Source organism: Papaver somniferum, chromosome 5, assembly GCF_003573695.1.
Source record: "Papaver somniferum cultivar HN1 chromosome 5, ASM357369v1, whole genome shotgun sequence".
Classification (NCBI taxonomy): domain Eukaryota; kingdom Viridiplantae; phylum Streptophyta; class Magnoliopsida; order Ranunculales; family Papaveraceae; genus Papaver; species Papaver somniferum.
The window spans coordinates 13,868,101-13,894,806 of NC_039362.1; the positions used below are offsets into that span (position 1 = coordinate 13,868,101).

Consider the following 26,706-nt stretch of genomic DNA (forward strand, 5'->3'; position numbering starts at 1 on the left):
AGAACAGTAACCCTCATCAAATATTGATATGATGGCTGCTTCTTTCAGAAAACTCACATGACTAATTACAAGTTTAAATGTCAACCGTGTGGGAAAAAATTAGCGAAAGAGATGTTTAGGGATTTGTTCTTTAGTTATATGCTTGATTGCGGGATTTCTTTATTTTTCGGTCGTTTTTCTTAAAGCATTTTCGGCGTTGTTGACAATACTACGACATTTTTTATTTGGGTAATCTAATAACACTGTTATTGAGATGGTGGTACAACTGTTGGGTTCGTTTATGATTTTGATTTTCTAGATTTTGAATTTACGATCCTTAAAGTTAGGTTGAGTTTTTTTTTTTTTGAAGCAAGAGATGATATATTTGAAGGGAATTAGTTCAGTACATAAGTTTATCTCGACTAAGCTGAGATCTAATTTCAACAGGATAAAAACCAGACCAAGCAACTGATAAATCATTCTCTCTAGCTAGTTTAGAGAGGGTATCTGCGACCTTATTTCCTTCTTTTGGAATGTATGAACATTTCCAAAAGCGAAATCTACTAAAAAAACACTGAATAACTTTTACTAAATTAAGTAATTGCCAATCGATGGAAGTATTGTTGTTGACTGATTCCACGACGATCTTTGCATCAAGTTGAAAGTATACTTTCTCCAGCTTAAATCTTTCTGCCAAGTTCACAACCTCCCACAAACCCATACATCCCGTTTGTGTTGCATTCCTTATTTCCGTCAAGTTGATGCATTCTGCTGCTTGTTGTTCACCTGCAAAGTTTCGACACATTAGTCCAATTCCTCCGGTATTGTTTAAATGCAAATAAGAACCATCAATGTTAATGCTCACAACATCAGGAGGTGGTGGTCCAGTGTATATTAGAACGACAAACCCTAGTTGGAGAGACATGTTGTATAGTATATACTGTTCTAAGTGATCACGAATGAAACTACGATCTCTTAGAATAGTCCTTTATAGATTAGGGTTAGAATTTTGAAAAGCTTGTCGCAGCGATCAGACCATAAACACCATGCTATGATAGCTCTTCTACAGATTTCATTTATAGTTATTCTCTTGGCATGAAGGTCGTCAAACCAGCTCTGCGTCCAAACTGAGAAGGGAATAGTACCATCTGCAGACCAACCAGTGATGGAGAACCACACAGCTCGAGCCAGATTACACTCCATCAAAATGGAGTTTCCTGCACCAATTCACAGAAGGGACACACATGAGAGATACCAGGGATTTTAGAATGCAGAATATCTCTTGGTGGAAGTAAAGTGGAGACAACTTTCCATAAGAATTGCCTTATCCTGGGAAGTAATGGCAGTTTCCACAAAGATTTGTAAATCTTGTTCTTCATACATTTTTCTATAGGAGGATTTTACAAAAAAACAACCATTTTTTTCCAAGAGCCAGATTAATCTGTCTTCACAACTGTTATGAATCTGTATCCTCGTGATGAAGTTAACGGTGTTGGAATCAAATAGTTCTTGCAGAGTGTCCAGATTCCATGAACCGATGTTGTGGTTAAACAGTTCATACACAAATTTGAAAATTCGATGAGACACTGATCCTTGTTTTGGAACTGGAGGATGTGGCAGGTATTGAATCCATTTGTGCTGCCATATTAAGATCTTCTTTCCATCTCCAAGGCACCAACAACTGTTAGCTTGGACAAACGCTAACTCAGAACTCAGACTTCTGCAAGACCATGTTGTGTTGGTTTTCTTTTTCAGATTGAAAAGATATCCATCCAGAAAATATTTCGCTTGTAAAGATTTTGCCATCATATATTCCGTGTCGGAACTAAGTTTCCAAGCAGACTTTGCAAGTAAAGCCCTGTTAAAGGTGTGCATATCACGAAAGCCCAATCCCCCTTCCTCTTTAGGTTTTTGAACTCGTCTCCAGGTGATGATGTTGTTACCCATACATGTTTTCTTATTTCTCCAGAGTTGCTGCTGTTTTGAGCTCATCTTTTTTATGCTAACATTTGGAAGTCTGAAACTGGTCATGTGGTGGATCGGTATTGCATTAGAAACATTCTTGATCATAACTGATCTTCCTGCTTCTGACATATTACTTTCATTCCAATTTGAGAATCTGTTATCCATTTTATCATAGAGAACTGAAAACGGAATACGTTTTTTCCTAGCAACAAAGAAGAGAAGACCAAGGTACTTCTCATCTGAAATATTCAAATATCTAACCTGCAGCTCTTCACTGATAGATTGACAGACTTCAGGTGAAAGATTTGAACTGAAGTACACTGCTGATTTGTTAAAGTTAATCAGCTGCCCAGAGTATAGAGAAAACTGTTGAATTTCATTCAACAAATTATGTACTTGAGTTTCATTATCTTTGCAAAATAAGAGACAATCATCCGCAAACAACAGGTGATTGATCTTTGGGGCTGAACGAGAAATTTTCATACCTGTGAGTTTCCCAGTAGATTCACAGTAAGCTAGGAATCTTGAGAATGACTCCATAGCCAGAATGAAAAGATAAGGTGATAGGGGATTACCTTGTCTAATCCCTCGAGTTGGCTTAAAAGATGGTGTGGGGGAACCATTCAGCATAACTTCAATATGAGTTGTAGATATGCATTAGCCTATTAATTGTCGAAATTTGTCCGAGAAGCCAAATTGCTTGAGAATGTCTAGAAGAAAGTTCCACTCTATCCTGTCAAACGCCTTTGACATATCCATTTCGAGAGAAAGATGGCCACTTACTCCTTTTTTCTTCATGGCTTGCACAATTTCCTGCACTAGACAAATATTCTCAGAAATTAGTCTGCCAGGTACATAAGCCGACTGCACTGGTGAGATAATTCTTGCTATGTGTTTCTTCATTCTCAGAGCAATAATCTTTGAGATAATCTTGTATACTGTGTTGCACAATGCTATAGGGCGAAAATCTTCCGGCTTGTTTGCAATTTGAACTTTGGGGATCAAGGAAACTCTAGTATTGTTAAGTTGCTGAAGTAGAAAGCCCGAGTGAAAAAATGACTTAATCATCTTACAAACGTACTCTTTCACCACCTGCCATTGAGTTTGGTAGAAACCTGGGGGGAAACCGTCCGGTCCACGGGATGTCCATGGCTCCATTGTCATAAGCGCTTGATAGATTTCTTGGTCTGTGGGAATAGCTTCTAGTTCCTCATTTTCTTGTATTGAGATGCACTGTGGTATGTGCTTAAGAAAACTTTGGCTGCTTGGGGGATTGGAAGTAGTCATAATTTCTTGGAAATGCCGCTGGAGTAGATGAGAAAGAGAGTCCCTATCATTACACCAAGTCCCGTATGGTGCCAAGAGAGCATCAATTCTATTTCGACATCTTCTACGGTTCATTCTGATGTGAAAATACCTTGAATTCAAGTCCATATCGTTATAAAAGTGGTCACACGACTTCTGCCTGTTGGAACTTGCTTGAACTTCATTTAATTGTATGATCCTACTCTCCAGATTAATAACCGCTTCTGTGTTGGAACCATCGACGTTAGCAGTTTGTAGCACATTCAATTCTGATTGAAGTTGTGTCAATTGCTTGTTGAAATCACCAAAAGTACTTTTACTCCATAATGACAACAGATGTCTTGTATTAGACAGCTTATTAATAAGGACAAAAGCATTAGAACCAATGAAATTAGTAGACCAGGCAGCTTTAATATTCTCATAAAAAGAATCATGTTTGAGCCAGTGCTAAAAAAACTTCCAATTTCTACCAGTAACCCTATTTTGATTAGAAATGTCGAGCATAATAGGAGTATGATCAGAACCATACTGCTGAAGGTGCTTTAGGACAGATTCAGGGTAAGCCAGGAACCACTCACTATTTTCCATAGCTCTGTCTAGTCTAGATTTATAGCGGCCCGTGTCATGTTTATTACTAGTCCACGTTTAAGGCTTGCCACTAAACCCTAAGTATGTAAGATCTGACTCCCTAATGAGGTCTAGAACATCACTGGATGTAATGTTGTTACATCTAGTATTTCTATCATTGGCAGAAAAGGTGATGTTTAGATCACCAATTAGAACCCAAGGTCTAGTAATGGTCATACTAAGATTCTTAATGAAATCCCATTGAGCTTCTTTTTCATTGTTGTAGGGAGTACCATAAATGCAGGTTAAGTACCAATCCCCTCTACTAGGGTCGTTAGTGATGCACATATGAAAGATTTTGTCATCTTGATAAGTTATGTTTAGGGAGAACCCATCTTTCCAAAGCAGAAGTATGCCTCCTGCTAAACCAACAGACGGAACAAAAGCTCTATTGGGCATTCCTAAAAAATTAGATAATCTAATAATTCTATTATCATTGATTTTAGTCTCACATATGAAAATAATATCAGGATGATGTAAATTATTGAGATAGAGGAGATGGTCTCTAGTATCTTTGCCTGAAAAACCTTGGCACTTCCAACTTATAATTTCATATTGAAAAAGTCGTGGAAACTGTAATTTATGAGTAAGTAAATGCAAGGGAAAACCGTAGGAAAAACTTGCAGAGAAAGACAACGACTAAACAAAAAAGGGAGAGAAGAATAGTATACCGAATCGTTTGGAGCAGCAACGGCCTCATCCATCACCTGGGGGTATTCCTTAGCGGTATTCTCTCCCTCCTCTATTAGATCATGCTCCATTCCATCAAACTCTATACCGGATGGATTCTTAGCAGAATTGCTCATTATGGATAGTCGACTCATTGTTCTCCAAGCACTCAATAGGTTCAACATCCTCATCTTCAGTGCTTCTAGATATTTTAGTCCTTCTCGGTTCCTCATGGTCCTCCTTTTGAGCAGCTAATTGTTGTTTGCTATCTTCAAAAATTCTCTGAATTAAGAGATCCATATCTTCACATATTTCAACACCATACGTAGTATCCAATTCATGTGTGTAATTGATGTATTTCTCATTCGTATAATGGTGAATCTTCAGATCATGTGCCACATTTGCACACTCCTCCTTATTATGATCTATTGTCCAACAATGAGGACACATATTATGAGGTTGACGCTCCCAGTGATACCACACCCAAGTAACTACTCCATCTCTAGTATTCCACCAACCACCTCTAAAAAGAGGCTTACTTAGATCTATTTTAACCCTTGCAGATATCATACTTCCGTAAGTGGGACGACAATTCGGAGGATCAATCGATATCTTAGGACCAAGTTCAACCAAAGCTTCTTCAATTACTTGAACATAATGATGTTCGAGTAATAGGTTTTTAAATTGGATAGTCCATTCACAATGAGTAAATTTCCAGTCTTTGAGAGGCACAACGTCATCATAGGGAAATAGATTGAGATGAGACTTACAGACATTCCACGGATTCCTTTTGAGAACCGCTTCCATTTTCTCTTGTGTGTGAAACTTGAAGAGAAAGATGTTCCTGTCAAGGTCACGAATTTCTCTGAACTTGTAAAGGCTTCCAAAGTGACTTTAGTTCCTTCCTCACTAGATCTGTTTCCAATGAGTCTTCGTTGAAAACCTTTCCTATGAGAGTATGACCTCTTTGTTCCTTGGCTACTGAGAGAGCCTTCACCGAATCAACAGATTGCCTAAGTTTCATAGCCGAGATGTTTCGTATGTTGGCATTCTGAAGTTGATTGGTAATGGGGGTAACAGGGTTTTTCGAAGAGGAAGACATTTTTTTCTTGCAGATGAGAAGAGAATGGTTTGACAGAAAAGAATGAGGATTTGACTTCCACTTTGTTTGGATAGATATATGAGAAGTTTCAATAGGATTACCAAAGTTTGTTTTAGAAGAATAAATAAAATCTTTTAATCGAGGAAAGAGAATAACTGCATGTACTGTTGGCAAATATTTGGCATTGAATGAGAATATAATTGACTTTGTATACGAGAGATTCGCAGTGACTCCCTTTGATTAACTGAGGAGAGTAGTCAATGCTCTAGAAAATTCCTGCTGAACGATCGCACAGCAGTTGTGATGCCTCCAATCAAGGAATTTCAAAATTTGAAAATTTCCTGGCTCCAAGACTTTGAGAGAGTTAACTCGAGTTTGAAGAACAAGGATTACAGGTAGAGATCGAGACTCGATAGAAACTTTGAAATCATAAAGATGATTTCTAGCAAAATACTGGGACATACTGTTTGAATCCATCATGGGAATGACGGTCTGCAAAACTGCCGAAAAAGACGAGATACATACTGCTGATGATAAAGATAATAGAGGTGCAATGAGGAAGAGAATAATCCAGGTCCAATAATGGATGCCCCCCATGGTACAGAGTAGGATGAGGCCCTGCAATAAGATTAGATGCTCATTAGATGATGCATGAAAATAACAGGGTTAGAAAACTTAGAAACAAGGATCCTAAAAATGAAAAGAAGCTAAAACAAGAAGGAAAAAGAGAAGAGACATATTAGAAACGAGTACGACGAACTAAGACATAAGCAACTAAAGGAAAATGAGGAGATACTTGCAAATGAATCGAAACAAAATCGCTAAGACAACATTGGGAAGTAGAAGGTATAATCAAAATCAAAAACCATGAAAAGAGTTCGGAGAAATCCTATTTTTTCGGAGTTTCTCTCTCCTCCCTATTGAATTCTAATTTGACCCTTATAGCTCCTCCTTCTTTTCAGTCAGGTTAAGTTGAGTTTGTTTACGAGCATGTGAGCGTGTATAACAAAGGGTATTGTTGTCCAAGTCGAGAGCCAATATGTTGATCGGCCTAGTTAGTCGATAACTAATTTTGCATTTCTCATATCACTTTTTGCCCTCCTCTAATAAAAATAATATGTTGATCATCTCTTTGGAATAGTATGAAAATAACTCATTAAGCTATCTAATAATTTTATTTCTTCTCACAAAAATATAATAATACATATAGTTAAGCAAGTTAGTTGAAGATAAGATAGAAAACGGCAACCGCAAGTGTTTTTGGAGCTCCTTCTCGGCACAAAAATAAAATGGCCCATGCAGGTTCGAACCTTCGCGTTATTAGCAATATGCTCTAACCATCTGAGCTAATGGGCCATGATGCAAGGAAACTCAGTAAAGAGGAATATCCATGATGTTTCTATTTATCCTTACTTTTACATAAATCCTAATTAAACGTTTAAAACCATAACAAGAAGAAGATAAAGACATCAACTCATCAAGCATACGTTTAGATTTCTGAGTACATTTTTCATATCTTATTTGCGTGTATATATTTCTTCTTCGGCAAAGGGATCTCGAAGAACTCCATCCATCTGGATGTAAGTTCTGAAGGTGATTAGCAACGACCAAATATGGCTCGAATAGACCGCACTAGCTAGGTGCATAATTACAACCCAAAGAATCACAAGGAGTGGCTCCCTACACCACCAGTACGTATGGCACTGTAACCGCGACGTGCTTATGGAAATAAGCATCCGAATTCAGCATTACACGATAAGACTATCATCTTCATTTCTTGAAAGAGATTTGACATTGTTAGAAATATTCGGGCCTAACTAACCTCGAAAACCGGCTTGTAAGGTTAGGGTTGCCCATGGTTTATTGAGCATGGATCCTAGATTGCCCTAGACGATGTGGTACTATTTAACACCCCCCTCAACGACTAGGGCTACACTGAACTGATGGGTATGACAGCCGCTGACTGGACTACACTGACGGGTATGATACGAAAGTCGCTGACTGGGCTACACTGATGGGTGATACGGAAATCACGGACACACGGATGGACATGAGTGGGTTGAGAAGGGCCTGACTCTGATACCATGTTAGAAATCTATGAGCCTAACAAACCTCGAAAACCGGCTTGCAAGGTTAGGGTTGCCCATGGCTTATTGAGCATGGATCCTAGATTGCCCTAGATGATGTGGTACTATTTAACAGACATGTCTGAGGCCGAGTATCAATGTCGGGATGCATGAAAATGAAATCTCACCGTGCCCTCTCGACTAACACGTAATATCGATGTTGACGTACCTGCAAATTTCTGATTATCATGAAAGTATGAAACGTACGTATACTTCCAGGATGTTCGAGAGGCCACCAGGATGTTAACATGAGATTGAACGAACATCCTACCATGTTAATAATTACGCGTCGTACGTTGGAAAAGGTCGATGTTGACACTGATATTCCTTCACATTGAAAAAGCGCAAAATAGAGAGCCTCATGGAATGCAGATGCAGTGGGTACGAGCTACTGGAACCCCTTTGCTTTGCCCCCTCAATGAAAAATGATGTTTAAGGGTTTGATACAGTTAATGACCATCTAATCTAATCTAAGGTTATGTTAGACTTGACCCATAATGACATGCAAAGTTCATGCGCTCGGTCTGTTAATATGCACGGGAATTAGAAATGGACACAATAGATGAAGACAAATGCATTTTAATCAGTTATATCAAATATTGCAGTACTACCTGATGAACATGAGCATAGAAATTCTAATGTAGTTGTGAGAATAATTCTCTGTATCTTCATTGATAGGCAAAAGCCTGATTTATACATGTTTACACAACTAGATAAGGCAAATAAAAGATACACCTAACAATATCTAGGATATATACAAAAAGAATATATATGCAGTTACAACCAAATAACAAACACAATAATGTCAAGATATATCATATCTTGACCATATCTTAACACCCCCCCTCAGACTCAAGGTGGTGGAGTACACATCTTGAGTCTGGAAATTAAGAATCGAAGACGAGCTGTAGAGTGAGTCTTGGTGAAAAGATCAGCCACTTGAAATTCTGATTTAACATGTGGAAGAGTGATTGTACCTTTCTTGAAATGATGACGAGTAAAATGACAATCTATCTCTATATGTTTTGTACGCTCATGAAAGACATCATTGTGTGTAATTTGAATAGCAGCCTTGTTATCACAATACAGTGGTGTAGGAGCAGAAATTAGAACTCCCATATCACGAAGTAGCCACCGTAACCAAATGAGTTCAGATGTGGTGTGAGCAAGTGCTCTATACTCTGCTTCAGCACTTGAACGAGAAACCACACTTTGTTTCTTACTTCTCCATGAAATCAACGAGTCTCCCAAGAACACACAATAGCATGTAATAGATTTTCTATCTGTAATATCCCAAGCCCAATCGGAATCTGAGTAAGCTTGAAGAGTGAGATCAGACTTGGATGAGAAACACAGACCTTGATGAAGAGACCCCTTGATATATCTTAGAATTCTGAGAACAGCTGCATAATGAGTAGATCTTGGAGCAGACATAAACTGACTGACTATGTGAACTGCATGACTTATGTCTGGTCTCGTAATGGTCAAGTAATTTAGACTCCCTACTAGTTGACGATACAGTGTTGGATTAGACAATAGAGTCCCATCTGTAGGACTGTATTTTACATTCAATTCAAGAGGTGTGTCAGTTACCTTATTGTCAGATAGCCCTGCACGCTGTAGAATCTCAGATGCATATTTGACTTGTGATATGAAATAACCAGTGGGTGACATGCCAACTTCAATGCCAAGAAAGTAACTTAAAGATCCAAGATATTTCATCTTAAAACAATCACTGAGATATGATTTGAGTTCAGTAATACCTTGTAGATCACTGCCAGTAATAACCATGTCGTCAACATACAAGAGAAGAATGACAATTCCTTTTTCTAACGATCTGACAAACATAGCTGGATCACAAAAGCTTTGTGTAAATCTATACTGGAGAATTTCATTGCTAAACTTCTCAAACCAAGCACGAGGTGCTTGTTTGTGTCCATATAATGCCCGTCGAAGCTTACATACTTGATTAGGTTCATGAGGCAAACCAGGAGGAGGTTGCATGTAAACCTCTTCTTGTAACTCACCATGAAGAAACGCGTTTTTCACGTCCATTTGATGAAGCCCCCATTTTCGTGCTGCAGCAACAACAAGTAATGTACGAACTGTAACCATTCTGGCCACTGGTGCAAATGTTTCTTCACAGTCAACACCATACTCTTGTGTATAACCTTTTGCAACAACTCGTGATTTACATCGTTCAAACTCACTATCTGACCTGGTCTTAACTTTATAGACCCGTCTGCTTCCAACAACTGATTTTCCAGGAGAAAGGTCCACCATTTCCCATGTGCCTGCCTCTGCATGTGCTTCCAATTCATCATCCATTGAATCTTGCCATTCTGGAATGGCTGCAGCTTCTTTGTATGTTTTTGGTTCATAAAATGACAAAATAGAAGACAAGGAACAGTGATAGTCTGCATACTTAGCTGGTGGTCTTCGATTGCGAGGTGGCAAAGAATTTTCTTCAGAATCAGGATCTCATTCCTGAGTTGCACTGTTAGGTTGAGTCGTAGAGTGGTCTTGGTCATCCGTATTTGGTGGATCAACAACTAGAGGAGATGGACTTTCAGGAGTAGATATAGGAAAAGTGATAGGATTGGATTCACTAGGAAATGGATCAGAATAAGTGAAAGACACAAAAGATGATGATTTGCTGCTTGGAAGTGACCAGAATGGAACTTTCTCCCAGAATATGACATGACGAGAGACACGAAGCTTTCTATTAACTGGATCATAACAACGGTACCCTTTTTGTTCAATACCATAACCAAGGAAGACACACAAGACATTCTTTTGACCAAGTTTATGACGTTCACGTTCTGGAAGGAGTACAAAACAAGTTGAACCAAAGACTCGAAGCTCAGAATAGTTTGGTTTCTTACCATAAAGACGCTCATAAGGTGACATTCCTCCTATGACAGTTGTTGGGACTCTATTGATGGTGTAGACTGCAGTAAGGACTGATTCTCCCCAGAAATTTGAAGGAACTGAGCCAGAAATTAATTGAGTTCTAGCTGTCTCTATAATATGACGGTGTTTACGTTCTGCAACTCCATTTTGTTCTGGAGTTTCAGTATATGACAGTTGAAGAATGGTGCCTTGGGTTTTAAGAAATTCTTTGAATAGATTGGAAATATATTCCCCTCCTTGATCAGCACGAAAAACTTTGATCACTTTACCAAACTGAGTTTTTATCATGGTTGAGAAATCAACATATAACTTAAGAAAATCTGCTCTAGAGCTGAATAGATATACCCATGTATAACGCGAATAATCATCAATAAAACTGACATAATACAAAGCACCTTCCTTTGACATAATTGGAGATTTACCCCAGACATCAGAATGTATAAGAGAAAAAGGTTCAGTTGAGACAGAAGTGCTAAGATTAAAAGAAAGATCTGGTTGTTTTGCCAGTTTACAAGAGATGCAATTTGGTTCTTTATCTAACCGAGTATCTCCTACTTATTGATCATATATGAAAGACGAGAAAAGGAAGCATGACCTAACCTAGAATGCCAAGACATGAAGGGAGATATTGACACAGGTGCAGTGGGAGTAGCAACTACGACATGACTTTTAGATTCCGCTGAGAGAGCAAGAGATTGAAGGAGATACAACCGACCAACTCTACGGCCTATCCCAACTAGCTTCCCTGTTTTGGGATCCTGTATAGCACAACCAAAAGTAACACATTATGTGTTATAACCTTGATCACACAGTTGACCAACTGAAATAAGATTCATTGTAATATTTGGAACAAGAAGCACATCTGGTACATAGAAGTTATTTGAATTGTTGACCAAGCCTATATGACTTGCAGTTACTGTTGATCCATCAGCAGTATGAATCTTAAGGGTGATGACAGGATGAAGACTTTCAAAAACCTTTTGATTAAAAGTCATATGGTTTGATGCTCCTGAGTCGAGAAACCATTCTGTTGAATAAATACCTGAGGAGATAGAGAAGGCAGATGCAGCTGTAGGGTTGTTACCAATTGAGAGTGCTTGTTTAATCATCTCTTGAATATCAGCAAGGTTTGGTGATGAACCACCACCAGGTACAACTAATGCATATGAGGTTGTCGATGTTGCATATGGATCTGTTGCAGATGAAACTGGAGCTGCCGTAAATCTGGTAGGTGTATTGAATTTGTTTCCTCCATTAGCATTGATCCTTATCATGTTTCTTGAGGTTGGTGAGGTTCAGAATCTAGATGAGTGACCAAATTCCTTACAATACCCACACTGTGTTGTGGGTGTGTCAGGTACTGTGGCAGCAGGTGATGTATTTGTCGATGGGAGATTGCAGTTCCTTGCCAAGTGTCCAAAGGTCTTGCAGTTATGACACTGTACTTGAGACATATCACTTTGCACTTGAGCATTTGAGTTTCTTGGAAAATTGTTAGGGCTGGATCGTGAGGGCACAACAAATACTCCTGATATCTCTGGTGTGATTCTTTTCCTTGTTTCTTATGTAATAAGTTCAGACAAAGCAACTTCTACCGTGGGAAGAGGTGAACGATGAAGGACTGATGCCCTAACAGACTCAAACTCATCACACAAAGCCATTAGAAACTGAACTAAACGTTTTTCCTCTCTATACTTCTGCCACAATTCCAAATCTACGGTCCATATTGGTTCCATGAGTGCTAATTGATTCCAGATTAAAGACATCTCAGAATGAAAAACAGAAATAGACTGATCATGCGATTGTTTCATAGATATAATATCTTGTTCGAGTTTATACCTCTGAGCTAAGTTGATTTGGGTGTACCTTTTCGAAAGAAAATCCCATGCATCTTTGGCTACCTCAAAACTTGTGAGTTGCATGCTTATGGAAGGAATGACTGTGTTTCCAATCCAAGTGAGAATCCTGTGATTGTTAATCTCCCATTCTTCTTTTGGATCCTTTTTCTGTGTTTCATTTTCTTTCCCTTTTTCAACAGAAATGCTTGTTGTAGGTTTCTTTTCTATACCATTGACATACTTCCACATACTCTTTCCTTTAAGAAAACTCCTCATGAGGAATGACCAGTGATTGTAATTGGTTCCATCAAAACGGACAGTGATAGGTTGAGAATCTTCTCTTGAGATGATTACTATGTTTTCTCTGGATTGTATTGCAACGGAAACTGGTTCTCAGATCTTTCCTACCTCTGATGCCATGATGAACATGAACATAGAGATTCTAATGTAGTTGTGAGAATAATTCTCTGTATCTTCATTGATAGGCAAAAGCCTGATTTATACATGTTTACACAACTAGATAAGGTAAATAAAAGATACACCTAACAATATCTAGGATATATACAGAAAGAATATATATGCAGTTACAACCAAATAACAAACACAATAATGTCAAGATATATCATATCTTGACCATATCTTAACACTACCTACATTATCGAAATCAGATCTCATCATATAATTACTTTGCTTTGTGTTTCATCAACCTTAGATTCATGAGAGATAAAAGATAACTAAAAAGATAAGATCAGATGTTGTTTTCTTTCTTGATTAGATCGATGTTACGTGCTTCACTTTGACTAATTAATAAATTAACCCACATACTTTTACTAATTGATACTCCTTCGGTTTCTGAAAAAGAGTTAATATCAGTTTTTCATTTTGGTCCGAGAAAGTATGTTTCTAAATAATTGTTTTAAAAGAAGTAAGTAATATTTGTACAAGCTCAACACTTAACCGCACCGTTGTGGAAGAAGTAGGTACAAGCACAACGCTTGAATCCCGAACCCTGAAAACTGAATTGATCCGACACATCCCCGAATACATGCTCCACAGTCCAGACTACCACATGCATGTTCCCTACACCTAGTTTCATAATTTGTGAAAATTCAACATGGATATCTAAGAAAAGGAGCATGTATTGGATCTAAATGCTTTACATGGAAAGATCTGTTGACATTGTTATTGACATTCCTCGTTGCAGCTAGAGAATGGAGATCCAACTGCTGCCTGGAGTAAAATATTTTCACCAAAACTCAGTTCGCTATTGTTACCAAACTGGTCAAATACTGTAATGGATGAGCAATATCACGGTAGTAAGCTGGAAAGCTACGATAAACAACAAGTACATATTTTGGGTGAGATTGGATATAAAATTCAGCAAAGTGTTCTTGTATCAACTTAGTTGTCTTGTTGTAATAATTAAGACACAACATGGAGGAATAGAGAGACTGTGACGAAAGAAAGAATAGCTAGGTTATTTAATTGGTCGATGACTTTAGGGTTTTGTCTCTAAGCTAGCAACACTTTCTCATTCTCATTTTGCAACTACAAAAAAAAGCCGACACTACTTTACAGATTCACATCAATCCTGTCTTCTTAATTAAGTTGTTAGCTAGTTTGATCTTCTCTCTAGTCTATTCACCACGGTATCGTAAATTACTTTCACTTAATTAACCTATTTCAGTAAGCACTATAATCGACATTAGAACATAAACAACATTATTGGGTTGCTTTTGCATGCAATTATGCATCTATGTCTTCAACTTGCACTTTGAAAGACTTATTTGAGTACCTAGAAATTTTGCGGTCGGATTTGAGAATTGATAGTTATATATTAACCTCGAAGAATTTCAGATGTTAGCAGTAATGAGTTTTTAAACATTTATAAGTTTGAGTTTAGAGTTTGCATTTCTAAGTTTCATACATCCTCTTTCAGCAAAAGTAAATTCTTTTATCGATCAAGAAAAATCATTCCAGCACTAGCTCTAAAAAAAAAGATGCATTACAGTGCTGTTGCTGCACCGAAAATAGGTGCATTACTAAATATTAAGATTTTTGATGAGCTAGTATTGTATATTCCTATAGAAACAAGTTGATCTTTCCTGGTTGTGTCGTGACTGAAACATCCAGTCATGGGTAGTCGTATAAAGCTAAAATGTATATGACGAAACCGATCGATCAAAAGATAAATAAAAATGAAATGTATATGACGACGAAAGATCATTTTGATACCCACTGAAACCCATGTAGATAGTGTCTGGTATTATTAGTTTTCATTACTGTACATGATGACGAGGGATATATATATATATTACTGTACCCGTTCTCAATAATTTGATCATAAAGTTTTGCAATCACATTTTACTGCAGATACTCGTCTGTTTCGTGATGGACATGTAGTCCAGCATTGAAGAAAAGAACCCATTCTCACATTTTACTCACAAGGGCACACTAGATGTTTCGACTGTCAGGGTGTCAACGACAAAAGCACGCGTATGAACACGAGAACGCGTTAGAGCCAGGGACTGTTTTTTCCATTTGATTATATGCCCAGCTCGTGCAAAAACAGTTCGTGTTGCATACATATCTAGTATGTGTATATATATACAACACCTAAAGGTGAATACATATATATAGATAGCGATGAGCTGAAAGAGTGGACCAACAAACCCACTGCTAGGTGCAAGTGAATATATAGCACATATGCATGATAAGATAGATGATGATCTTGTAACAAACAGGTGAAGGCCAGTTAGCTCTCAAAACTTGTTAGTTTCTTTATGTATCTATATGATGTTTACCAACCAGTTTTGCAAATCTAGAATCAATTAAATCATCAATAGTACTCCAACCAACCTGTATATAGCAACCACTGTTTTGTTCTCTTACTGTTTTTGTTCATCTCTTACCTTATTTAGTTTCTTTTATTTCTATCTAGGAATATCTATCTCTCCATATAGGCTCTATCTTATTAGCTTATCTCTCTCTCTCTCAATCTCACTGTATCAATCAGTCAAGAATTATTAAGCAAACATTAGTGTGACTGATCATAATATATAGCATCTGTGTGTAGCCTGCGTCAAGAAAGTTGATAGTCGATCAAGATGAAGGTGAGTCTTTGTTATTTTTTGAATGATCAATATATATGTTTCTTGCTTATTGTACTTGTGTTTTTAATGATTTTTCGATCAATGTCTCTCAGTTACTAGGGTGGATGCACCGAAAGTTTCGGCAGAACAGTGGTGAACCATTTGCTATTATTAACGGTATTTATCTATCGCTACTACGATACTTTCCGTTTATTTTACATGTCCAACCAAATGCTATGACGTTTTCTTTTTGATGGTGCCATAACATAGTTGTTACAGTTGTGTATGAAATCGTTCAGGCATTATTAAGACATAAACTGATCATTTTGATCAGGCAAATGGCAATTGATTTGGTTACCAATCTGAGGTTTTAGCCCTTGCAACCACTAAACCTTAGTTAGGAGCAATGCTCCTAATGAAGTTCCAAACACATTTTTTGTCACTCTCGAGTGTAAAACCGTAACTGATGCTTTCAAAATGGGGCGTAGCTTTAACTGTCATAGAACATTTCGTTACCAGTTTGAATGTAGTGATAGTGTTTGTCATCCTTTTGGTTAATTCTGTTTGGGCAGAGATCCTATTAAGGGTTTCTGTTTGTGCAGAGATCATGTTTTTGTTTGGTCATGTTGGGGCTAATCCCAGGCCCCGTGTTGTCTTCCATGTTGTTATCTTTTGGCGGTAATTTTCAAAATACAATTATTTATGGCAGTTTTATACTAGCGTATATGGAATGGTTGAGGTTTTTTCACAGAGAGGCCTACTTCAATCTTCTTTTAAATTATTATATAAACTAAAATGGCTCCACTTTTGGCTCCATATATATGGATCCCTTCAATTTCTTCAATTCTAATAGATCATTGTTTTTATTATGTTGTGAGAAAGATAATTTTAACTGCATTTTATGTAGGGCAAGAGTGACAACTTTTAAGCTTCTGTGTTTTTAACCATGGGGTTATATGCTTAGCAGATGTATAATTAACAAGCCTTGAAAGAGGATTTTGCAGCTTTTAAACTGATCTTAATGCATATTATTACTATAATTCTGGTAAACTGGTCCTACTGTAGGTGGCATAGTCTTTTAAAATAACACAAAGCATGTTTGATGTTTACATTATAATATCTCTTTGGCTTTTCAGATGACTATGTACCAAAACATCTACTTTGTGTCTATTAAACCCAGTTATGAACAATCTTAATTGCAAACAGCAATTATGCACATGTACAAACCACTGAAATTAGAAATGCTGAACATGTGATAGTGGCCGTTTTGGAACATCATTAGTTGGTATTGTTTCCCCTACTGATCAGCGAAATTGGTCTGTTGGTGACATTGTTAGACCAAAGTTCAAATTCCATCATGTACACTGGGAACTGATCTCCTATATAACAGAATTGATCTGAAAGGAAAGTATGATTGAGAATGCAAGCCATTCCTGTCGTATACAGATTTTCAGATTTGACACTGGTTGTCTCTTTTTAGGCATGGTTTTCCTAGATATTTCGTCCTCTCGACCATTATGAGCCCCGGTAGTTCGTAGATCAGTGGGGGCAAGAAAGGACTGTTCTTCTGGATGTCGGCCTAAGACGTGTGGTTTTGCAGGTCTGGGGCACTCTTGTACTTGCTTATCAAAGCAGACATCATTCGACGAGCAACTACAAGAACAGCAACAGTTCTACCATCCCAATGCAAACACCTACAGCAGTAAACCTTCTTCCAGACATAATCATCCACAGAAAGAAAATCTCCTGCAGAAATCGTTTGTTGGCATGGATTCTGCTATAATTGAAGAAAACGTAGAGTACTTCACTTACGATGGACATGATTCCTCTTCAGCAGCTATTGCCATCTCTGGATTTTTCGATGGGCTACTCAACATAGGAACACTGGGTTTGGGCCAACACCAACTTGATAGTGAACCTGAAACACCAACCTTTGCTGTTGAGAATGTCAATGAAAAAGAAACTGAATTAACTGAAAATGACTTGAAGCTCATTAATGAGGAGTTAGAGAAAGTGTTGAATGCTGATGCCAAGAGAGAAGACGATAGATTCTACTGCAAAGACTCACCATCAGCAAAGACTGACAATGACAGTACCATAACACTAGGTGGGAGTACTGATCAGGCCGTGAATAGAAATGATGGTGGCAAACAAACTCCGCTTCAAGGGTATCTTTTTGGGTCTCCCGTCGACTTACCTGCTGAAACCACAATTGGATCAAGGAAAGAGCACCGTCCTTCCTTAGGAGAGTTGTTTCAGATAAATAAACTAGGAGAGGTAAAAAAGAATGACAACTGCAAGGAAGATTATCATAAGAGACACACTGCAGGGGAAAATTATAAGTCAATAAAGAAGTTTCTTAAATGGCGGTCTCTCAAAAGCTCTACTCCTACTGCTGCTTCAGTTTCAGCCGAAAACAAATTGCAAAAGGTACATACCTCAGTTGATTACTTGGCTTATCTTAAGCTAGAATGTCAGATGATATATCATATTGTTGTCGTTTGGGTGAATATGTCATATTTGGTCACTGTACTTATCAGAAGAACAATATTCTTTATCATTTTTTAAATGCTTGTTTCTCCTTTTAGCTCTTACAGATGTTCAGCAGAAAAGTTCATCCAGAGAGCTCTGCAGCTACACAAAGATCTCAAAAGACCCACAAGAATGAGACCAAGAACAACACTAGTAAAGCTCCTAGCTACAGCAGTAACTATTATCAAGGCAACAATGCAGCTCGTGTAGTGACAAATGAAGACATAATGTTATTTCCTACACAGAGTCATCAGACTCAAAGAGAAGGAACCATTACAAGGGACCATATTCTAAGTCATGATAACCACTCAAACTCTCCCCCCTTCGAGGTCAATCGCAGTGGTTCAAGTGGGAATAGAGAATACTGGATCAAAACAGATGCTGACTGTAAGTACCACTATGTACTAATATCACCCTTTTACATGTAAAATACTTATAGTAGGGATACAGGTTCTGTCCGAGGCTCTAAGTGCGTCAAATGATCAACGTAAATTCCTGATCCCTGTTGCATAATGTTCTCATTCTAATACATTTGTTTCTATTTCTTCCAGATCTGGTGCTGGAGCTGTGAAAAGTATTAAACTGGCAAAGGTTTGTTCAAGTTTGTCGTGCTTTTGTAAGATGATGAAAAGTAGTAGTTTTTATGTGTTTGCTAAGATCACATCACTGTGATGGCTTAGATTTATTCTATCAGGTATGAGAGAGTGTTAGGCAATAAACAGGAAATTTCTATTAAAGTTTCCTCTGGTTGTAATGCTGAACTATGTATGTTGAAACTGTGTGCTCCTATATACAATAAGTACCGTGTGGCTATGGCTACATACCGTTCAATCTACTAGTTGAAATGGGCTACCAAACCCACTGTTGGTGCAGCTCACATTTCTATAATACAGTTCAATTGATTCAATCCCTAAGAATTCACAATGGATGAACTAATGTGACCAAAACAGTGACCCTGCATCAAGTGTTAAGACTGCTAATGGAACGTGCAACAACAAGTACCTGCTGCGTAGTATTTGCACAGCAAGAAGATGGCAAAACATTAATATTAGCAACTACGTTTGCTGATAAACAATTAGATCTTAAAAAGTGCGAATTTACAAAGAATATGGTTTACGCAATATTTCACTACACTACTACAGGTATGAAGTAATGTTTACTAATGGAATTCCCTTAACGCATATTAGTATAATTTCTGAAAGTAAGCTCGCAATTTTCACACAACAGAAATGACATAGAAGGAGAATACAGTGTTCAGTGGGAGGCTCTCATATTAGCAAGAGCTATCCATGACATCTACCATTAAATCCTGAACCATATCTTTATCAGCCATCCTCCCGGATGCACCACACATCGTAGCACACCCCCTTTGGTTGGACTGGGGTTTGCTTTAACCTGTACGAAAAAGCATAAAGGTCAAAAATATGGTGCTTGGTAAGTAATATTTTGTACCCAAAAACTCTCGATACTTCACACCATACAGACAGACAGAATCACACAACACACACCATAAACAAAGAAAAATAGAGAACGAGAAACCACCACAAAGGATGAACTGGTACTTAGAAGTGCTCAAATGTCTTGCTGATTCCTTCAAAGACTCTTAGGAAGTCCTCAACTAGCGAAGCATGCTCTAGAGTCATGCAAATTTGCAGATAGTTTCAAACGCACAATCAGAAGGTGTGTGACGTAAGAAGTTTGTGCCAAATAAAAAGATGGAAATGCCTCCACTGAGTCTTAATAAGACCTATCTGTTAGCATAAAACAGAACAATATGGAATTCGAAAGCCCCCCACTCTATACAGTCAGACTCGATAACTGGTTCAAATGGTCTAAATGATATTGCCTACCTGTTAGGTCTTGTAGGCCAGCCTTTGGCATACATTATATTATCGAGCTCGAGCATGTTTATGTCTTTTGAGCCAAATGGTCATGCCTGGTTGTCCAATGCTAAATAGATCAGGAATAACCTTTACCCTGGATAAAGCAGAAGAAAATTTGACAATGTAGTTATATGGATTCGGCATACAAATTTTAAATTTCAGGCTGAAACATCACTTGCATTTAAATTTCAGGCTGAAACATCACTTGCACCATTTCTGTATTTGCTTGGATACTTCCATGATACCTCGTGTTTTGCAAATATCGGAAAGAAGGAAAAAAAATGCAAGACTAGTTTTAATAGTAAACAAATTCTGGAGCTAAGAATGAGAGATCGGAAATAAAGAAAGAAAAAAAATATGCAAGACTACATTTTCAAATTCAGCCCAGTGGAATTTTCCCCCAATGTTTTCTAGGCTAAATTTTTGTTGTAATCAGCAAGTTAGCTAGCACTTGGAATTAGTAATCCACTACTGTAGGCAAATACATTGCGAAAAGGGTTTGAAGTTGATCATGATTTACAAATTCTACATCCAATCAGCAATGCCAGACACATAATAAACCCCCTAACTTTATGAACCCAAATCAGAAAATTAAGGTTTAGAATGAATGTTACCTTGTTGGAAAGGGGAACGAAAGAAGAGTAGGATAAGTGGAAATTAGAGCCACGGCTTCTTCATTTCAGACCAGAGGAGGATTGAGTTACATACAGCTTCAGCGGAAGGGAAAGAGGGAGGGACGGACGGACGGACGGAGTGCAGTTAGAGGAGGAGAGTCCGTGGATTTTGACAATAGGGGGTAGGCCTGCACAAGGTTCCGTTCGGTGCGGTTATAGCTAAAACCGTTCACCTAACTGAGTTCAGTGCGGTTATCACAATTAAAACTGCAGCCGAACTGTTTAGTAGTCGGTTCGGTTTTTAACCGCACCGATACTATTCGGTTATGGTTCGGTTCGGTTTTCACCTATACCCTGCACCTGTATATAAATACATTTTGAATTTTTGAATTTCTAATAAACTGATACTAGATTCCATACTTAAGTCTTGACAAGATAACCATAGTCTACAGATTAAAAACAGAGTTGAAGTTTACAAACAAGTTGACCAAAGTCTTAAGTCTAAAGACCAGTAAAAGAAAAAGAGTCATCCATTTGATCTTCATTTCTCAAGTAGCAGACCAGTAAAAGATTGCAGTCCATCCATCTCTCAAGCCAATCATCCCCTTAATCTTCATCCTTTCCCAAAATGTCTGCAACAAGAATGCAAAGAAGAAATATTCAAATATATTCAATGAAGTCTAATGATAAAAGGTATAAAAACTAACAGATAAAAGAAGATAACATTCATTCAAATTTCAAGTCAAAAGAGAAGAGATTCTATTACCGTCTTCAATGTTGGAATTGTCATCTGGTACATAGTCACACAGAAAATCAAGAGAGATAGGTTTCTGCAACCAGCTTTGCGTACAGAGAAGTGCTTCAACTGTCCTGGCAGATAGCGAGCTTCTCCATGGGGTAAGAATGCGTTTTCTAGTACTGAATGCAGATTCTGATGCAACAGAAGACACTGGTATTTCCAAAATATCCTTAGCCATAAGTGATAGCACCTTGTACTTGGTACTATTAGCCTGCCACCATGCCAGAATATCAAACTCCCTGGTAGACGCTTCACAGTCATCAAGCAAATACCTTTCAAGTTTTGACTTTGGATGAGTACTATGAACATTCATTCTTCGCCTTTTCTTCCTTGATTCAAGCATATCCTCAATGTTCTCTTCTTGCACAGAAACAACCATGTCATCAACACCAGCAGCAGATGTTGACCCAGTACCTAAGACATCAGAACAATCAATAGTAAGTAATGATAAAAAGCAGATAAGCAATATTAAGTAATGAACTAATGATGATCAATAGTAAGTAATGATTTCACCTTCCTCTGCATTGGCATTTGAATACATGCTGGTGTACTCATCATAAAGTCTTCCCATATCTTGTTTCACAGCCTTCAAAACAGTTGTAACCCTGAAATCATCTTGCTCATACAAACATTCCAGATCAAATTTCAAACCAGATTCTTTCTCCCGAGGATCAAGCAACTTAGAAAAATACATAACAGAGTTCATATCTTCATAATCCCCCCAATATGCGTTATACTTCCGAAACATTATTTCTGCCATCCTAGAAATATGAGGATCTCGGTTTCCTATAGCTCTAAGACGAACCAACTGTTCATGGATCAATGCCAACTGCCATAGAAATTCATGTGAAGTAACCTGAACTGAAGCCGAGAACTTAACAGTAACATCAAAGAAGATTTTTAAACACTTAACAAGACACCTAGCATATGACCAGTCTGCAGCATAGGGAGCATGATGACGGGGCTTGTTCTTTTTCTTAATATTATTCTTTCTAGATACATCTCCTTTACATTCATATTCACTAGATGAACTAAGATAATAATCTTTATTATCAATTACAACAGTATCATCATCGGTATTAGGTAAAGCTTCACTTTCAGATTCTTTGAAAATATACTTAGAACGAAAGCTCTTGTCCTCCATTTCTAACCTCTTAAATACCTTTTCATATGGAATGGCAGCTTCAAGCATCAGATACATAGCATTCCACCTGGTCTTCACATCAAGGAAAACCATCTTCTTACAATCAATCTTCTCGAGAGCAGCACATTCTTTGAATTTTGCCAACCTAGAGGGAGAACCGGTAACAAACTTGATAACTGATCTGATCCTTCCAACTGACTTGTGATACAACAACGCAGCATCTTTGACAACAAGCGCAAGAACATGCGCAACACACCTTACCTGATAAGAATGGAACAAGGAAATATCATCAAAAAATCAGTAACAAGCACAAAGAAATATCATAAAGCATGTCATTTCATGTACCTTGATCAACCTACACTAAAATGTAACTCAAACAACCTGCTATCAACCTACTAGAATCAGTTTTCATATTGAGTCAGTTTCAAGTTTCATATTGAATATATATGCTATCAACCTACTAAAAGTATAGAATAAACATAACAATAGAGCTAAGAAAATTAATCATACCTGCATGTATTGAGCTCTCACTAATGCTCCTGTCCAATTGATGACACCGGTTTGAAGATACTCAATTGCGACAGTATTTGCACTGACATTGTCCAAAGTCACACCAAAAAGATCTTCTATATCTCAATCCAGCAAACATTTCTCAAGCATTTTCCCAATTCCTCTCCAGTATGACCCTTGATCAAGCAATGATCCTCTTTTGAAGTTTCCAATGGATATCAATAAAGTGCACTGTCACACACATATAATTGAAGTTGTTTGGAGAGTTCCATGTATCAGTTATAAGAGAGACTCTTTGTTTACTTTCCTTGAAGTATTTCTTCAACTTCTATTTCTCATCTTTGTACATAATTAAAAGATCTCTGTAAATGGTCATCATGCTTGGCACCTTGAATCTAGGTTCAAGTTGTTCACTATATCTTCTAAACCCTTTCCTTCTACAATTCTAAATGGCAGTTCATCTATGACGACAAACTCAGTCAATCTTCTTCTACACATATCCTTGTCATAACTTACAGCAACCAACTGTGATGACTGTCCAGGCCTTGGTGGTGGAAACACCAAACTCTTTTGTCCCTTGAGCTTCTTGTTGGGATTCTCTGGACATGTGGCTAAATGTGTCTTCATGCTGGAAGTTCCATTTCCTCTACTATGTGCTTGCAATTTCTTGTGACAATGCTTACACTGTGCTTTCTCTTCGCTGATCCTTGTAAAGTCATTCCAAACTTTTGATCTAGTTTTCCCCTTCTTCTTCGGTACAACTTCAGGTGCAGGGTCCTGTGTAGGTGTGGCCTGCTGTGTAGCTTGTGTTTCTTGAGTAGCATCAACTTGAGGTGTTATAGATAGTGTCACATCATTAGAACTAGCTGCAGTGGATGGAAAGGGAGATGCATTTGCCATCTTGCAGCTTGATAATGAAGCTGAACTTGATCCAATCATTGCCCTGCCAAAGGTAAACAAGTTAGTTCTTACTTCTTAATACAAGCACACATATTTCTTAAAACAAGCAAGTTAGTTCTAATTCTGAACTTGATAATGAAACTACACTTCATGTGAGTGACATTGCCTGCCATCTAACTCAATTTTAATTAAAAGAAAACAACAAAAGTTGGAAATGGCTAGCACCTACAAAGTTATTAATACAACAAAATTTGAAAAAATAATTTGGATATGATTTTCATCACATCAAACATGATAAATCTCCACCAAAATCCAAACTTCTCTTTCAATTTCAGAGTAAACCTGACTAATTCAACACCCATTAAAACCCTTTTTCACACAATCACAGATCATAAATCACTTCATTAATCAACAAACCTTTTTCAAAACATTTTACACAACAAACCCTAAGTTCAAAACCAGAACAAGTCAAAATGAAGATTGAACAAGAGAGATAGGTTACCTGTAATCAGACTCCTTCCTTAAGAAATCTTTCAGACTCCTTCCTTGAGTTCCTTCCCTTAACTCAACCAAAACCTAAAATAAAAAACCCATGACTGTAATCAGAAAAATAAGATTTGACAAAAGAAATTGATTGATAAACACAAAACAACAAGCAAACGATTTTGATAAAAGAAACCCTAAGTCCTAAAAGAAGAATAATTAAAAAAAAAAACCTAGAAATTGAAAAACAAACAAATCAATCGAAACCCATGACCTATTTACTTACTAGATAGAGCCATAGAGGTGGTGGTGCTCTTGATGGAGGTGGTGGTGGTCTGTTGTCTACTGGTGGTGGAGGCGACTGAGGTGATTCAGGTGAAGGCTGAAGAGAAAATGAAGAGGGAAAGGAAGAGAAACGAAGAAGAGAAAATGACGAAGAAATTAGGGTTGCAAAATATATATGGTGGAGGCTTTAATCTAGACGGCTAGGATTAATCAGGATAAAAACTAATCGACGGTCCCTACTAATCGGTTGTTCGGTGCGGTTAGTGTGCGGTTATGTGTGGAACCGTTCACCGAACTGTAGATCTAACGGTTATTAAAATGAAAACCGTGACCGACCGTTGGATCATCGGTTCGGTGCGGTTAGTGCGGTTTCGGTGCGGTTTGCGGTCTCGGTGCGGTTAGTGTGCAGCCCTAGGGGGGGCTAGTTGACATTTTTCGAGATCACCACTCACGTGATAGATTTTGGTTACAGGACTCACGCCGAGTTAACGACGGTTTGTTTGGTCATAGTGAAATGGGAAAAATACAGTTTAGTCCAAAAATAAGTCCAAATGTACGGTTTAGTCCAGCCCGAGTCGAATAGGTACAAATTAGTTCAAATATATAGAAAATACATTAATAACATTTATTTACAATTTAGTCCAAATATTTGCATTGTAGTCCAAAATGACTCATAATGATGTCAGCAATTTTAAATAATATATAGATAATTAAAAACCAATTTATCTTTCAAACCGCTCGTCCAAAATTCACAAACTTTATACATTCGGAAAGTTCTTTTCGAGATCTACAAAAAGAGTACTCATATGACTATATAATTTTCACTTTATAATTTTTTTAATTCACGCTAGTATACAATTATGTACACATGGACAACAATACAGAAAATTCAACACTCATGTATACAATTAATTCACATACAGACAAAAATATCAACCACGCCAAGCTCTTGCTGTATAGTGGCCGGTTTTGCACCTGCATCCAGGACAAAACAATAAAACATAAGAAACCACAACTTGAAAAAGAAGTGATATCCTTTCACCAACAACCACATAAGAAAGAAAGGAAAGAAAACGATCTAGTAAAAAGTTAGCCGATTATTAAATTAAAGAGACACAATCCATTTGGACCTAACTGCATAAAATTAATATGGCCTCATACGATCCCAATACAGTGATTTATTACACTTTTATTGCACTTTACCGAAAAGGAGATTATTAAATGAACATGTTTCCACTTTCCATGTATCAATCATTAATGTTAATGAATCATTAGAATTCGTGAGACAAGAAAAGATGCACCTGTTTGTACACACACAACTAGAATCTTGTACCTTAAACACCAATAATAGCAACATAAACACTACTACACGCTTATATCCCTAAACTACTAGGTATACGAAGCAAAATTGTGAAATAGTAAGCTAAAAAAGAATTCATATCATCAAAAACGAACCAAAGTTTCCCTTCCTTGACAAATCAGTGACATGCTTCAAACCAAAGTTAAACATTGTAGGGTTCAATAAAACTTCCACAGCACAAAAAATATAATATCAACGAAAAAAGAACCATAAGTTTGACAACATGCATAAAGTCGATCATTCGCAACCACACACAAACCTATTTTTCATGGGAATTACACAGGTGCACCAATATGTACACCGTTGTAAAACATGGGAAACCTATTTTTTCATGCAAAATACACAGGTGCACCAACATGTACACCCCTGCTAAACATGCACAAAACAATCACTCGTAACCACCCAATACACAGGTCCACCAATATGTACACCACTACAAAACATGCATAAAAAAGATCATTCATAAGCACACACAAACCTACTTTTACCTGGGAATTCCACGGGTGCACCAATATGTACACCCCTGCAAAACATGTATAAAACCTAATCTTTCCGCGAAGATATCCTAATACACAAAATC

General features: G+C 37.5%; 1 protein-coding gene and 1 long non-coding RNA gene across 3 annotated transcripts; one reads left to right on the plus strand and one right to left on the minus strand.

Annotated features, from left to right (window-relative positions):
• Positions 1-15,306: 15,306 nt before the first annotated feature.
• On the plus strand, positions 15,307-19,019 carry LOC113281016 (protein LAZY 1-like). Of its 2 annotated transcripts, none has more exons than XM_026529647.1 (5): positions 15,307-15,637; positions 15,730-15,793; positions 17,217-18,046; positions 18,214-18,535; positions 18,700-19,019. In XM_026529647.1, the coding sequence occupies exons 1-5, from the start codon at positions 15,632-15,634 to the stop codon at positions 18,717-18,719; spliced, it is 1,242 nt and encodes a 413-aa protein (XP_026385432.1). In that variant the 5' UTR covers positions 15,307-15,631; the 3' UTR covers positions 18,720-19,019. The 2 variants fall into 2 exon arrangements, with proteins under 2 accessions (XP_026385432.1, XP_026385431.1); XM_026529646.1 differs by having other exon boundaries at positions 15,335-15,637; positions 18,205-18,535.
• A 161-nt stretch (positions 19,020-19,180) lies between these two features.
• On the minus strand, positions 19,181-20,819 carry LOC113281017. Its single transcript, XR_003325883.1, has 3 exons — positions 20,646-20,819; positions 19,999-20,125; positions 19,181-19,543 (listed from the first exon to the last, which is right to left on the minus strand). It is a non-coding gene; the product is annotated as an uncharacterized LOC113281017 (long non-coding RNA).
• Between the last annotated feature and the right edge of the window lie 5,887 nt (positions 20,820-26,706).